Source organism: Ictalurus punctatus, chromosome 7 (genome assembly GCF_001660625.3).
Source record: "Ictalurus punctatus breed USDA103 chromosome 7, Coco_2.0, whole genome shotgun sequence".
Taxonomy (NCBI): Eukaryota; Metazoa; Chordata; class Actinopteri; order Siluriformes; family Ictaluridae; genus Ictalurus; species Ictalurus punctatus.
Window position 1 is genome coordinate 252,697 of NC_030422.2, and position 14,865 is coordinate 267,561.

General features: G+C 40.2%; 1 protein-coding gene across 1 annotated transcript; it reads left to right on the forward strand.

Moving 5' to 3' along the window:
• Window positions 1–1,009: 1,009 nt before the first annotated feature.
• lamc2 (laminin, gamma 2) lies at window positions 1,010–14,865 on the forward strand. Its single transcript, XM_017471365.3, has 22 exons — window positions 1,010–1,202; window positions 4,796–4,969; window positions 5,470–5,593; window positions 5,681–5,772; window positions 5,860–5,991; window positions 6,114–6,303; window positions 7,569–7,681; window positions 7,792–8,007; window positions 8,263–8,436; window positions 8,536–8,769; window positions 8,885–9,021; window positions 9,145–9,298; window positions 10,416–10,621; window positions 10,895–10,974; window positions 11,207–11,344; window positions 11,573–11,717; window positions 12,013–12,162; window positions 12,287–12,398; window positions 12,708–12,901; window positions 13,227–13,385; window positions 13,474–13,573; window positions 14,302–14,865. Exons 1-22 carry the CDS (start codon window positions 1,136–1,138, stop codon window positions 14,553–14,555), a joined length of 3,345 nt encoding a protein of 1,114 aa, XP_017326854.2. The 5' UTR covers window positions 1,010–1,135; the 3' UTR covers window positions 14,556–14,865.

Sequence of the window (14,865 nt, forward strand, 5' to 3'; positions counted from 1 at the left end):
AATGTTACCATATTCATTTACTGTATACATATACATACATATATATATATATATATATATACACATACACACACACATATATATATATATATATATATATATATATATATATATATATATATATATATATATATATTTGTGTGTGTATGTGTGTGTGTGTGGTTCTTAAGGTCCCATTATGTACTTTAAATCATTTTAAATGTATGCTACATTCACAATACAGCGTAAAAAAATAAACAATAAAGGGACAAAAGCTGTACTATTGAGACTAGCACACCAGTGACAAGAAAAGGTACAGTTTAGTACCTATAACTACCACAGGACATTATTAAAAACTTTGTGATATCATTTATGAATCCAACAAAGGGGAAATTACTTGGGTGTGCTTGTCTGTCAGCTTCTTGTTGGTCATACAATACACTTTCTGAAAAAGTGTACTAAACGTTCTTGTCGTTGTGGTGGTACCTTCAGTGTACCTCCTTTCCTTTAGCGTGTATCTTTTATCTGGAAAGTTTTACTCTAAAAGATAATTACGGTCCATTTACGTAGCTTCAATCATGTTTAAAGTTAAACTACGTTCACAATTCCAGGTGAAAGATACGTGCTAAAAGTACAACTGGTGTACCCTTTAGAGTACCACCCCAAACACAAGAAAGTACAGGTACAAAGTCCTTTTTATTTTCTGGAGAGTAAGTGTGTTTAATTACCACATGTCATTAGTAAATAATGTTTGATATCATTTATTAACCAAAAAAAAGGGGGGTGGGGAAATGTACAGTTTAGGAGCCTTTTTTGACTCAGAGAGAGCGAGTTTTAAGAAAGTTTGAGTTTGGGTGTGCTAACAGGTAACAGCCAGTCAGCGGGTCGCGCGCTTTTGAATCAGCTCCGAGTCAGAGTCAGTGAGTCAGTGAAGCGCGCGCGCGGCGTGTTGGCGCATGCACGAGCCTCCAGACAGTTTAAAAGCTCGCGCACTGAGAGCAAAGGCAGCAAACACGTCGTGCAACAAGTCGGGATCGTGCAGTGGTTTATATTATTATTATTATTATTATTATTATTATTATTATTATTATTATTATTATTATTACACCACAGCGCCTACACACAACACCTGGACTTTACTCGGAGTGTCCGGAACATGAAGAGCGCTTGGATCTGTTTGTGCGCAATCTGCGTCTGGTATCCAGTTCAAGGAACATATCTGTGTAAGTGCAGTTTTCTTTATTGAACCCGATTTAAATAGACTGAGCATGGGGCAGAGTGCTGCTGCAGTACACCTGGTGGTTTGCTGTTATAGGAAAACATTCCGCGACGCCCATGTGTCTCCAAACGTACTGACCATTAGGCAGTACTGACACTGGAGACTCCTTCCATAAATGTTAAATAAATGGTTCCTTACAGTAAACGTCTTGAGATCAGTGATTATACACTTTCTTAGTTAAACTCTATTACTCAGTGTTTATTAGGCTTAGGTCTTTAGACTGTCTGTCATACAAATCCCTATGAATTACTATATACTTACTATAGAAACAGTAGTATTAGAAGAACGCATTAATATAGGCCGAGACCTTGCAGCCAGAATTAGGAATGAATCAACACCTGAACAATCAGAATCAAATAAGTCACCAGTACTGTGGTATAAACAGCTGTAAAGGTACCAAACTACCAAGGGTACTATAAAAAAGAATAATTTATAATACATAATCGGGCTTTCAGGACCACGGATGTACCGTTAATGTTTGACTCAGAGATACATACTAAAAATACAAGACATGCCCCCTTAATGGTAACACCCAAGTGACAAGGGGAAGCACCACTGTCTCAGAAATGTACTGGAGGCTTGACAATGAAACGATCAGTGGTTTTGGTGATTGAATAATCCTAGCACAAATAATGGCAAAATAAATTGTGCTCAAATGAGTTGTTAAACTTAACGGAATACTGTATTTGTTTCATTTAAACAAATACACCAGACAGGCTTAGTGGTTTGTATGTCTGCCTCGCACCTCCACGGTCGTGGTTCGATTCCCACCTCTGCCCTGCGTGTGCTGAGTTTGCATGTTCTCCCTGCGCTTCGTTGGTTTCCTGTGTGTACTCTGGTTTCCTCCCCCAGTTCAAAGACAGGTTTTGTAGGCTGATTGGCATCTCTAAATGGTCTGTAGCTTGTGAATGTGTGTGCGATTGTGCCCTGAGATGGGTTGGCACCCCGTCCAGGGTGTCCCCTGCCTTGTGCGCCGAGATCCCTGGGATAGGCTCCAGACTTTAGGCACTTAGAATAGAATAATGCTCATTGGACACGATACAAAAAAGCACAAAATTAAAAGTAATACAAGATTCAATGAGTCAGTATTTAAAATGTTTGTTTCCTACTGTACATTTAGTCGAAAAGTTCAATAGAAAGGAGGGTGATGAGCGAACTTGCTGCTTTCAGTTAGTTGTTACTGGGTTGCAGGAAATTGGTAGGATATCAGATCATATATCTTGAGTGTGTAGATGCAGTAACTGATTGGTGATGAACGGATAAAATCTTTTCAGAAAGCTTGCCAGAAAGGATCCCAGGGAATATGGTGGAGAATAGAAGGTTACGATGTTCATTAATATCAACACAATGGATTTACAGCATTCATTCATTCATTCATTCATTCATTCATTCATTCATTCAATCAACATTAGGAGCTGCTTGGGTTACTGGGTAGTGGTCGTTTAAATTAAGCTACTGGTTTGTAATATTTTGGAAAATTTTTGTTTTAGAACCTGCAAAATTCATTAGCAATAACTATATATATATAATATTTTTTAAAAACCCTCACAATTCCGCTAGGGTGTCTACATACCTTTGGGGTTTGGCCCACTAAATATGATGTGCACATGCAAACAAAAATAATAACAGAACTAGCGGGATTTAAAAAAAAAAACAAAAACAGTCCGGTACACGTCTCTAGCTGGAATCAATTATGAACAGGAATGATGTCGCTGAGGTTGAGGAACTGTCAGAGCTGGTAGGGTTCATATTTACTGCAAAACACAACCCCCATTACAGTGTTTAGTCAGATGATACGTTAGGTAGGAAAGAATAAACAGTTATTCTACCACTCCAGATAGCAGTTTAAATCAAATTGTAATTAGTTATTTATTTGTAAACAAGGACACGATTAAAACGGGCGTTTGCTAATTATAATTTTTCATTTCAAAACATATATGATCTTGGACTTGTTACTACAGAGCTCAGTAAACAGCTGTTTGATTACTAACCTGGCAGAGAATGATTCAGCGCAGTGTGGGTATGTTAGTAATAATGTTATGTCTGCCTGGAGCTGAGGAGGTGTGCAGCTGATGTTCATTATTACCTGACCCTTAAATCCAATTGATTGGATCAGCCTGGTGCTGAATACCTCAGAGTACAAGACAAAACCTGCCCAAAGCCACTACCTAGATATTGTTCAGCCAGCAAAAGCAAGTTGACTTCATGTTGCTATGTGGACACACCTGTGATTGACTCACTTTATGATCCTTGATGGTCCTGGCCGTCTTCTTGTTGCCCCTTCTGCCATATCCTTTTCACATTCTTTGTGTTTGCATAGAATTGCCTGCTACTACTACTGGATGAATGCAGGTGTCTATCTCAGGGTGTGGTCTAACACTGGCCTAGGAGTTTATACAAAGCAGCTTGTTTGGAAAGTTTGGATTATGATATCATTTAAACTTGAACACTTAAACACAACTTTTTTCCTAAATTCATCAGCAGAAAGTTTTTGAGCGAGCAACTGGCAAAAGTTTCTTGGTGCCCTGTTACAACCTGCAACTGAAAAGTGTCACATGATCTCAATATAAATTCACCTAGTTTGATTTGGTTATGTTGGCGCGTTCGCCTCACACCTCCAGGTTGGGGGTTCGATTCCCGCCGGGGCCCTGTGTGTGTGGAGTTTGCATGTTCTCCCCGTGCTGCGGGGGTTTCCTCCGGGTACTCCGGTTTCCTCCCCCAGTCCAAACACATGCATGGTAGGCTGATTGGCGTGTCTAAAGTGTCCGTAGTGTATGAATGGGTGTGTGAGTGTGTATGTGATTGTGCCCTGTGATGGACTGGAACCCTGTCCAGGGTGTACCCCGCCTTGTGCCCCATGCTCCCTGGGACAGGCTCCAGGTTTCCCTGTGACCCTGATGAATGGATGAATGGATGGATGGATGATTTGGTTATATATATATATATATATATATATATATATATATATAAAAAGATCCCAAACTTTAAACATCCAAAGGAACACTATTCAATAAATGATCAAGAAATGGTAAGAACATGGCACAACCAAGAGAAGGTCATCAAAAGTCAGTAATTGGGTCAACATGATGCAATATGATCCCACCACCACCATGTTTCTCTGGTCTTATTAGACCGCAGAACCGTTTTCCACATGCCCACAAATCTTGATCGATGCTTTTCCATGTTTCGATAGCTCCTTCCTATTCATTCTGCTGTTTGTTTACGTATGTTTTCTAATAAACTCCTTCTAGGAACAGGTGTATTGAGATCACTTGATATGACACTTTATTTATGCACACTTAGGCTCCATTCAACTAATGATATGACTTCTGGTTGCAGCCAAATTAATTTACGAAGCAACAAAGTTGAATGCTTATGCAGTCCCAACTTTTACATTTTTATTTGGGAATAATTTTGCAAACGATTTATGTAGCTTCATAATATAATCAAAGTTAAATCCATTTCAGTATCAGGTTTTAACACTACATTTTATTGGGAATACTTTTTTTTTTTTGTCTGTTTGCTGTTTAATTGAAGCCTCGAGATGTGCATGTAATGGAAAGGCTCTGTACTGCGTGCGGGACTCCCTGGGCCTGCGCTGTGCGAACTGCCAAGACAACACTGATGGCCGGCACTGTGAGAGCTGTAAGGAAGGATTCTACCACCAGAGAGCAGGAGAGAGCTGCTTGCCCTGCTACTGCAACCCCACAGGTAGGTCAACATCTGGGTGGAGCTTATTCCATTAATCATCTGCTCAACCATTTGGTAAAGCACATTTCCAGTAATAATATATATTGAAAAGTGCATTCAACCATCTAAAATCCCCCACAGTATATTATGGCTTCTTTATATGTTTATTTTAAAAAAAATGTTGCAAAACCACACAAATAAGCATTATCCTTTTTATATAACAACTATTTAGGTATTTTTTTTATCAGTCTAAACTAAATTAATTTTTTTTCATTAAAGAAATGATATATATGGAACATATTTTTACCATTGATTGATATCTGAACTTGGTAGAGGCTCAGAATTAAAAAAATACTATTCAATTCAATACAATTCATTAAAATTTTATTTATACAACACTTTTAACAACGGACAATGTCTCATAGCTGCTTCACAGTAATCCGGATATAAAATTTTCATTTATCCCTAAAGAGCAAGCAGAAGTGATGGTAGCATGGACAACCCTGTTTTATGTTATTCAGGCTCTGAGGGCTCAGGATGTAACAGTCAGGGGCAGTGTGTGTGTAAGCGAGGTGTGCAGGGGGCCCAGTGCGATCGCTGCGCTAACGGATCTCCAATCACAGCCACCGGCTGTGAGCCACTGCAGTGAGTAATGGATGATGCGTATAATTACTTAAACATTCCTGTCATTTTATATATATCTACAGATTATTTTTTAAAAATTCTGTTTAGGCAGAAAACCTGTTTCTGTAACGGTCATTCAAACGAGTGCTCTCCAGCACAAGGTTACTCGGTTTACAACATCATCTCAACATTTGATCAAGGTGAGTCGGTGTTTCTGTGGGTTAAATTGTATGCATGACAAGCCAATAAACCTGAGGAATAGTTGATAAAAAGTGGTCTAAATACAGGGACGGAGGGCTGGCGAGTCGTCACTGCTCCGAGTGTAAGTCCATCCCAGGTGCAATTCCGCTGGTCTCCAACACACCACAGCGTCGAGGTCATCTCTGCAGACGTGATGCCTGTTTACCTGTCTGCTCCAGGTTCAGAGTTTTACTCAGTGAATCGCATTTATCACAATTATTCAGTATGACCGTAACGATGAAGTGTTTTTAATAGAAATTTTAATGTGCTTTCTTTTCCTCCCTTTCTGTGTCACGCTCAGCTCAGTATCTGGGGAACCAGGCTCTGAGCTACGGTCAGACACTGTCCTTCGTACTGCGTCTGAACCGGGGAGTCCGTTATCCTTCTACCTCAGATGTCGTGTTAGAAGGTGCTGGACTAAAGGTTTCTGCTCCGCTGGGAAACATGAGGACTGTCATCTCCTGTGGCAAGAAAATCACCTACACTTTCAGGTAAACATTAGCAGTTTGCTTCCAGTAATCTGACCTAACCTGTATTCCATATAGCCCACGCAGAGCACATGCAGCATACACAGCAAAAAATTATAATTTGCAAGGGAAAATATATTGGATATTTTCAAATCAATATATCCTTATTAGATAGATCCTTATTGCACAATTACAATAAACCAAATATATGTAAGATGTTTAAACCTAGACATGTATCTGCCGATTTCAAGTTTGAAATAATCTTATTTTATATATATATATATATATATTTGCCCATACTCGAGAAACTAAGATATAATATTTTTGCAGCTAACTAAGCTAATTCATTAAAAAAATTTATTATTATTTTTTTAAATCTTTGTCATTCTACACTGTTATTAAATGAAAACCATGCAGGCATTAAAACAAAATGCTGCTTAAAGGACCCCATTTGACTAGCAGCAGCACTGTGTCCCAGCGTCGTAGTAGATTCTGATTGTAGTAGATTTTCTGTATAAAATATGCGGATACTGTATAAACAGTACGATTATGGAATTCACTCAAAACCTTTTTTGAGTAAATATTAGAGTGTACTCTTTGGTTCTGTGTACACAGAAATGGTAGTAATGCAAACTCCGATGCGAATGCCTTGCTGATTGTTTTTTCGTAGATTCATTAGGCGCTAGAAGAATGGCTTAATGAGAGCACACTTTTTTCAGTGCCGGCTCTGCGTTTACTAACAGAGAACCTCCTAGACAGACATTTTGGCATTTAGTGTGTGCGGTCTGGGCATAGCAGTGTTTAAAAAAGCCTCAGCTACTGCAGTGCCAGCCTTACTAGCCTTCCAGCTGCAGCACTGCCTGAGTTCAGCACTTTAGAGAATTCAAAAGAAACAAGTACAAATGACGTGAGGAAAATGCCACATTAATTAATGACTTGCGTGTACGGTTGATGAATGTGTTGCTATTCCAGTTGGATCTTGAAGATACCGTACAATATACAAATGCACTTTTACTCATTTCGAGCTTGAAATTGGCTCGTTGTATTGGATTTTAAGCATTCATTTCTAGAAAGAAGCCAAGTGATCAGCAAGCAGATTAAGAAAAAAAAGCATCTCAAAACAAGCTAAATAACATAAGATTTGATTGATGATAATCTCATAATGTTAGAAATATTAGATCAATTCACCTAGACCTATCAACATCCACAATATTCATTATTAGACAGCATGTTTGGTTTATTTTATTCATTCTGTACAGGAGTATACAGTACTGTAATTTATTTTATAGGCTGGATGAACAACCCAGCAGCAGATGGAATCCCCAGCTCTCAGTGCTGGAATTTCAAACCCTTTTGAGTAACCTTACGGCCATCAAGATCCGAGTCACGTTTGGGGAAGGGGGTGTGTATGCAAATATATTGATTGAGGTCTATTCACATCTTTTTTTTTTTTTGTAACTATCCTTAATGGTTAGTTTGTTTGATTTTTGAATCCCTATGTGTTTACACCAGGAAATGGTTATCTGGACGACGTGGTTCTGGTCTCGGCTCGGTTGGGTCCTGGCCTCCCTGCATCCTGGGTAGAGAAGTGCCGTTGTCCGACAGGTTACGAAGGACGGTTCTGTGAGCGCTGCGCTACAGGCTATAAAAGACGTTTCCCTGGTCAGGGTGTCCGTAGCCAGTGTGAGCCATGTGCCTGTCGGGGAGGAAGCTGTGATCCTGAAACAGGTACGCTACTCGGAAAACAGTATTATTGTATTGATAATAGTAGGGGTTGGAAGATTATTTGTTTTTACTAGTCGACAAGTAATTTAAAAAAATACGGTAGTAGACTGGACGACTAGTCATCTTTTACATGTAGTTCCACCAAAAAAAGGATTCGGGATGTGCCTATTTTTTTGGGATGTTACTAATTACAAAAGGCCAAAGCCACCGGGACATAATGATAACACATGGTGGTGGGGCGTGGTGTGTCCTTTCCAGGGGACTGCTACTCAGCTGATGAGACACCCAGTGGACAAGCCTGTGGTACTGGTTACTACAGCGACCCTGAGATTCCTGGAGCCTGCAAGAAGTGCCCATGCCCCATGGGCTACATCTGCTCGCTCACTGCAGGGACACTGAACGTAAACTGCAGATGCCCACCTGGGACAACAGGTGAGTAGCAAACAACAGGACTGGAGTAAAGCGTCACTAGAGAGCCGAACATTCAAGCCTAAAATAATTGTCTGCTCATTTTCCTCTGTTGAATTATAGGCTCTCGGTGCCAAAAGTGCAGCGATGGATTCTATGGCGATCCTCTGGGAGAGAGTGGCGTTCAGCGACCCTGCCAGAGCTGCCAATGTAACGGACACTTGGACTTAAATGCCGTGGGCAACTGTGACCGCTTGACAGGGGAGTGTTTCAAATGCATGAACAACACCACAGGCTTTCAGTGTGAGAAGTGTCTGGAGGGATTCTTCCACAGCAAAGCCGGCGATGCATGTCGAGGTAACATAGACAAATACTGACACGCAAGAAGGAGTGTAATCAAATCCTGCGTCTGTGTAGTACGTTGTACTGGTGTAAACAAGCGTTCCGTTATGCTCTCCTCTCTGTCTTGTAGCTTGTAACTGCAACCCAAAGGGATCAATCGCCAGTTCCTGCAGCGAGCAGGGCCAGTGCAAGTGTAAAGAGGGTTTCGAGGGACAAAAGTGTGTCGGATCTACGTGTCCATCATGCTTCAACCCTGTTAAGAGCCAGGTGGGGGGAAATGTGTTCTGCATTTCAGACACAGCCAGTCAGTTTGTGTTCTCGCAGCTGTAAATGAAGACGTTGAATGAGAAACCTAGTTAATGGCTGTGTCGCGATGTTGTGATTAAACAGATTGGGAAGTACGTGAAGAAGCTGCAGCAGGTGGAGGCTCTTTTTAATGAAGTGGGGACTGGTGGTGTGGACATCACAAGGGCCATGGAGAAAGCAATCAGCACTGCTGAGGAAATGGTCAAGACAGTGGAAAGTGAAGCGGAATCACTTATTGGTAAAACACTCACTTTCTTTTTTGTCGAGTCCAAAAAGAACCCCAAAACAAAATAAAGAATATGATCCATCACTTGACAGCGTACACCATACTAAGTGAACGTACGGAAACTGTGTCAAAAACCTGGCTAGTAAAAATGCCACACACTTAAATATAAAAGTAAATTACTTTAACTGAATTTTTGTCCCAATACGATCGTAGCATCGTGATTCACAGCACTCAATTTGGATAAAACTTATGGAGCATAAGATTAGGGTTGGGGGGCGGGGGGGCGTGTTCATACCTTTTCTAGTGACTTCTTTCATATGAAATAAAAAATTTAACCACATTGCTCTCATTTGTTCAAATTCATAGACATTATTAATGAGATCAGGTAATTTCCCCCTTCATTAAAGAATGTCAGAAGTATAAAGTACACGCCAGAGTAATAAGCGAAATGTTCTTTGTATAAAAATCACTGGTTGTGATGAATTTTTAATAAGGACTGACTATGATTTAATATACTTAGGCTTCAGTCATGGCAACTATTATATTTGTAAGTGAGTGAAACTGAGAAATCAACGAATTTAGATGATTGTGACTGCAGGAAACTAAGCAAGAAGATTACTGATTACACGTTACTTCAATCATGGAACGATCCACTAAAACGTACTGACGTCACTGGTGTTGTGACACAGATACACCGTTATCCATGTTATCTTAAGTGAATTCTCAAAGCGGATATCCGTTTCCACTTGAACCTGCTGAAAAAATGAACTGGAGGCCATGTATTTAAAATGATGATCTCGCAGTGTATTAAGTCATGGTCTCAAGTTACACAGTTCAAGACTATGACTTTGGTATCTCATGATATACTTCATTTGTGGCCTCGAAATTTTATCATGTGTCCTCAATATACTAATTCGTGACCATGCCTTGTTAGAGAATCACCACTGTCACGTCAGAGGCTCCGTAGATAAGGATTTTGGAGGTTTAAAATAGCTATAATTCAATCTATGCTGCACAAAACGTAGGTAAATGAACAATCCTCTAAAACGATACGCATAGTAAGTACAATTACTTAAGTACGTTTTAACCTCTGTTGACTGATTATAAGTTTTCATCATTCCTCCTGCAGAGGCAGAGAAGAGTCTTCATGCCCAGCTGGTAGCCATCGGCAACGATCAGCTGAAAGACGAGGGAAAAATACAGGACATCTTACAGATCGTGGAGAGCGTCGTCCGACAGGAGCGGCAGTATCAGACAGAAGTGGCTGACATCCAGAAACTCATCAGTGATATTAGGCAAAATCTGCAGAAGGCCAAGCAGGACATCCAATCAATTGTGAGTGTTTTGTAATATTTAAATAGCTCCTGTAGCAATTCTGTTGATCTTGTAAAATGGGGGCTGAATGTCAGTCACGGAGTCTCCGTCGGTGACGTGCACTGTGTATACATCATGGTTTTGTTTACAATGCTATGTGCTCATGTTTCTAGTCCCGTCTCCAGTATCCGCCCATGCTGTGTTACTGGTTTGTTGCCCTACTGTGTTCACCTGTTCCATGTTAAGTCATTGATTCGTTTGTCTATTTGTACTGTTTATATTGTTCTACTTTAGGAGCTCCCCTCAAGTGATGCGGTACCCGGTACAAACATCGCGTCCGATTTGGTTCAGAAAGCAAGCGATCTCGCTGAGAAGTGAGTGCAGCATCTTGTCAGTGCTTTCGGATGACGCTACTTATAGTTATCTTATTATTTAAAGGCGTATTAACCTAAAAAGTACTATTACTCAAAGGTGAAATTAAAAAGAAAGAAGTGTATAGAGCATTTTCTTTCTAGAAAGTGACCGTGCATGTTTAAGTACGTAGCTTTATTACGGTACATTTTTTTAACAACGTTATTGACTTCAGAATGTTATTTCTCTCTTTAGGCACATGGGTGAGGCAGCAACAGTGGAGCGGACAGCGAAGAGCTCTCTTCTCGAAGCTGAGAAAGCTTTGGCTCTTATGCGCACTGTCATCAGTGGAGAAAACAAAGTCACAGAGCAACTAAATGGCCTCAGGACTCAGTAAGCGATTTGGTTTTTTTGACACAAGCTAGCCGCTGATTTCCTCACAACAGATATATATATATATATATATATATATATATATATATATATATATATATATATATATATATATATATATATATATATATATATATATATATATATTAGATAGATATATAGATAGATAGATAGATAGATAGATAATTAGATAGACAGCTCAAACTTTTCTTTTACTTACTGTTGCAGGTACGAGACAGACATAGCCCAGGTGAATGCCATGAACAGACAGGCGTCTCGTCTGAGTAAAGCAGCAGAGACGGAAAGCACAGTGGCACTGGATACTCTGAAACAAATATCTGACCTGGAGAAAAACCTTCCAAAGGCCCCAAAGGTACTGAGCAGTGAGCTGTAGATTTCAGCTTAGCATAATCAGTGTGTTTTTAAAAGTATTAGCCTTATAGGGTAGTAGTCAAACCATTCGGCATGCTTCCTCCCTGACTTCGTGTTTCAAAAGGAAATGCACTGACATACAGCATCAAATCACAGCTCTCATTGGCATTTTAATCAGTTTTGTGACTACTCTGTGGTAGTATATATATATATATCAGCAGTGTATTTGTTGTGTGACGTGGGATGCGCTCCTTTAAACAGTGAGTACACTTCTGAGGTCAATTCTCTGTCTACAGAAGGACATCACCAGCTTGGTTGCCACACTGGATGGTTTGAAGAATTCATTTGGGAGTAACGTGTCAGGGTTCCTGGAGCTGCATAATCAGGCCGGGGATGATCAGAGAGAGGCAGTGGAGCTAATGAAACAACTTAAAAATGCTGAGCAGGTAAAGGAATATCCCATGGACACATAATAAATAATATAACCTCACTTGTTCATTATTTTCACACATTTTTGGCGAATAATATTAAACCGATGTTACCAAGCTTACCCTTGCCTTGTGCTTTAAGGTCCAGGAAAACCTGCTTGCCAGGGCCACCATTGCCAAAGCAGATGCAGATAAAGCCCTGAAGCTCTTTAACAATCTGGGCAGTGTGGATCAGGCTCTGGAGAAACTCAAAGGTTAGGACACATTTTAGGTCTAATAGCACTCTTCTGTCAGACAGCAAACTAATCCTGTCGTACTGGGCTTAGCGTTCTTACACAGGTATTGTGTGACCCGAAGTGGGACATAAGGTATAGCCATTTTGACGTTAAATGAGATATACATACTATGCCATGCATGTTTATGACAGTTTATATATATATAATGTGAATATGTATATGAATGGGGTGGGGTATATGTTTATTTATGGGGTGAATTTAAATCTTTTAATATAATCATTAGAAATTATTATTGCTAAAAAAACCCCAACTTTATATTTTGCTTAGGATTTGAAGCCCAGCTCAATAGTAGTAAGGCTTTGGCTGATGATGCCCTTAGTAAACTGCCCATAATTAGTGGCATTATTGGGAAAGCCATGGTCAACAACGACAAGACTCAGGCCATTCTGGACCAGCTGGGTGACTTCAGTGATGCTCTGGGCACGCTCGACAAGCTAAACATCTCTCTGGCCAAAGTAGAGGTACAGTATGAGAAATATGTTACAGCTCATTTACGTCCGGGTAACTCAAGTGACAAGCGAAAGAATTAATGAAAGGACGAAATGCAAACCTAAGTTCCATCAGAAAATTGGAACTTATTTATTTATTCATATTTATTCACAACACAGTGGTCCATTTTCATGTTTGTTCTGCATTTTCTAGAAGGAAGTTTGTTTTTCTCTCTGTTCGCATATCGAATAAAGTCTTGCTGGTGCGAGTCTAGGGTCAAGCCGTGCTGCCACTCTGAAAAGTGGCTACACAAACATGTTGAATTTGCTCGTGAGGCTGTTCTCTTTGTCTCCGTAGAAAATATCTGGTTCCCTGCCGTCCTCGTCAGATCTTTTGAAAACAGCTACGGCGCTGAAGGGAGGCCTGGAAGTGCTAAATAACCAAGCAGTCTCAACCATGAACAAACTGACCGAGGAGAAAACAAACGCAGAGAGAGAGCGGGAGCTAGCCGAGGAGGTAAGACCCACACGCCTGCGCTCAAGTGAACTGGACATCGCGTTAAATCCTGAGAGTACTCAATTCCACATTTGTTTTTCCACTTCAGGTTAATTGGGAGGCCAGTGGAGCATATATTAATGCAAATAACACTAGAGGTGCTGTCGGAGATGCTCTGAAGACCGTTAATAACCTTCTAGGATTAATTGGTGAGTCTTGATGACAAACATGCTGTTTTTATTCAGTTGATTAATTGAAATATTGATATATTTTTTATGAATTACACTACTTAAAAAAAAATAATAGACACGAATTAATATTCGAGGTAGGAATGGCAGTACTGTCATCATGGTCTGTAAAATCTGGCTCTGACACTTCCTCAACCTTAGCTACATGACTCGAGTTCATAATTTGCCTGCAGTATTCAGTAGCTCCTGTTTTGTTTTTTTATCCTGCTCAAGCAATTACGATTTCTGTTCGTAACTCTCTAACGAATATAGTTGGATTTAAAGCAGCCTCATTTAAACCACCATGACCCTGGCCAGGCAGTTAGTAAGGATGAAGGAATGAACCTCAGCAGCTCATATTCATGTTAATGAACCCGCTCGCTCTTTGTTCTGCGAGCTTCATGTCTGGCCGCATGTTCACCTGAAAGAAAAGACCTCCCATTCAGGTGCAGTTTTTGTCACGTTCCCTGGGATCCCAGTCGCAATTCACACCTCTAGTTTCAACCAGATTCCTGGCAAGCAAAAAAATAAAAAATAAAATAGTGCGCCTCCTACACATTGGGATTCAGTTACGTTCCTAGTGCAGGGAGACATTATGAAGAAAAAATACAGCTTGAAAGGAAGCAGCAGAGATCAGGACTCCATTTCAAACCTCTGTGTGATATATGATCTAGTCCGTTCATTCCTAAAGTCTGGCACGTGTCCCGCAGGAACACCAGGAGCTGTGGATGAAAAGAAGGTGACGGATCTGGAGAACGCTATAGCCACGAGCCGTAGACGTGTGGAGACAGAGCTCAGGCCCAGACTCAGAGAGCTAGAGGACAAAGAGGCTGAGCAGAGAGCTGCCATCACACGCATGATCAACGATATCGACACCATCCTGGCTGATATCGACAACCTTGAGCACATTAACCGTACCATTCCAACTAGCTGCTATAACACGCCGCCCATCGAGAGGGCTTAGTGGCTTAATGTAAGAAATGGACTATGGGCCTATGGATAGACAATGCCTCTGAGACTTTTAGAAAATCGACACCACTTTACATTTAATGTGTTTTTTTATGTGTATTTTTTACTGGAGATTTAGGAGTCAGTGGCTGTCACTAATTATATTTATATATTCCATGACTGTGACGTGTAAGACACAAACAATATTAATGCAGGTAGGAAAGATTTGGATACCTTTTTTTTTTTTTGTTTGAACCAAAGACATTCCCATGTGTAATCAGTATTTATTGTATGTATTGTGCTTTTGAATAAAATGTTGATGTTGA

What these genes read in the sequence shown, in the direction of transcription:
- lamc2 (XM_017471365.3), top strand. Translation starts at nt 1,136, where the DNA reads ATGAAGAGCGCTTGGATCTGTTTGTGCGCAATCTGCGTCTGGTATCCA. An exon ending in GGCTCTGGAGAAACTCAAAG is followed by an intron (nt 12,399 to 12,707) that starts GTTAGGACACAT and finishes TATTTTGCTTAG; the next exon opens with GATTTGAAGCCCAGCTCAAT. An exon ending in TCTCTCTGGCCAAAGTAGAG is followed by an intron (nt 12,902 to 13,226) that starts GTACAGTATGAG and finishes TTGTCTCCGTAG; the next exon opens with AAAATATCTGGTTCCCTGCC.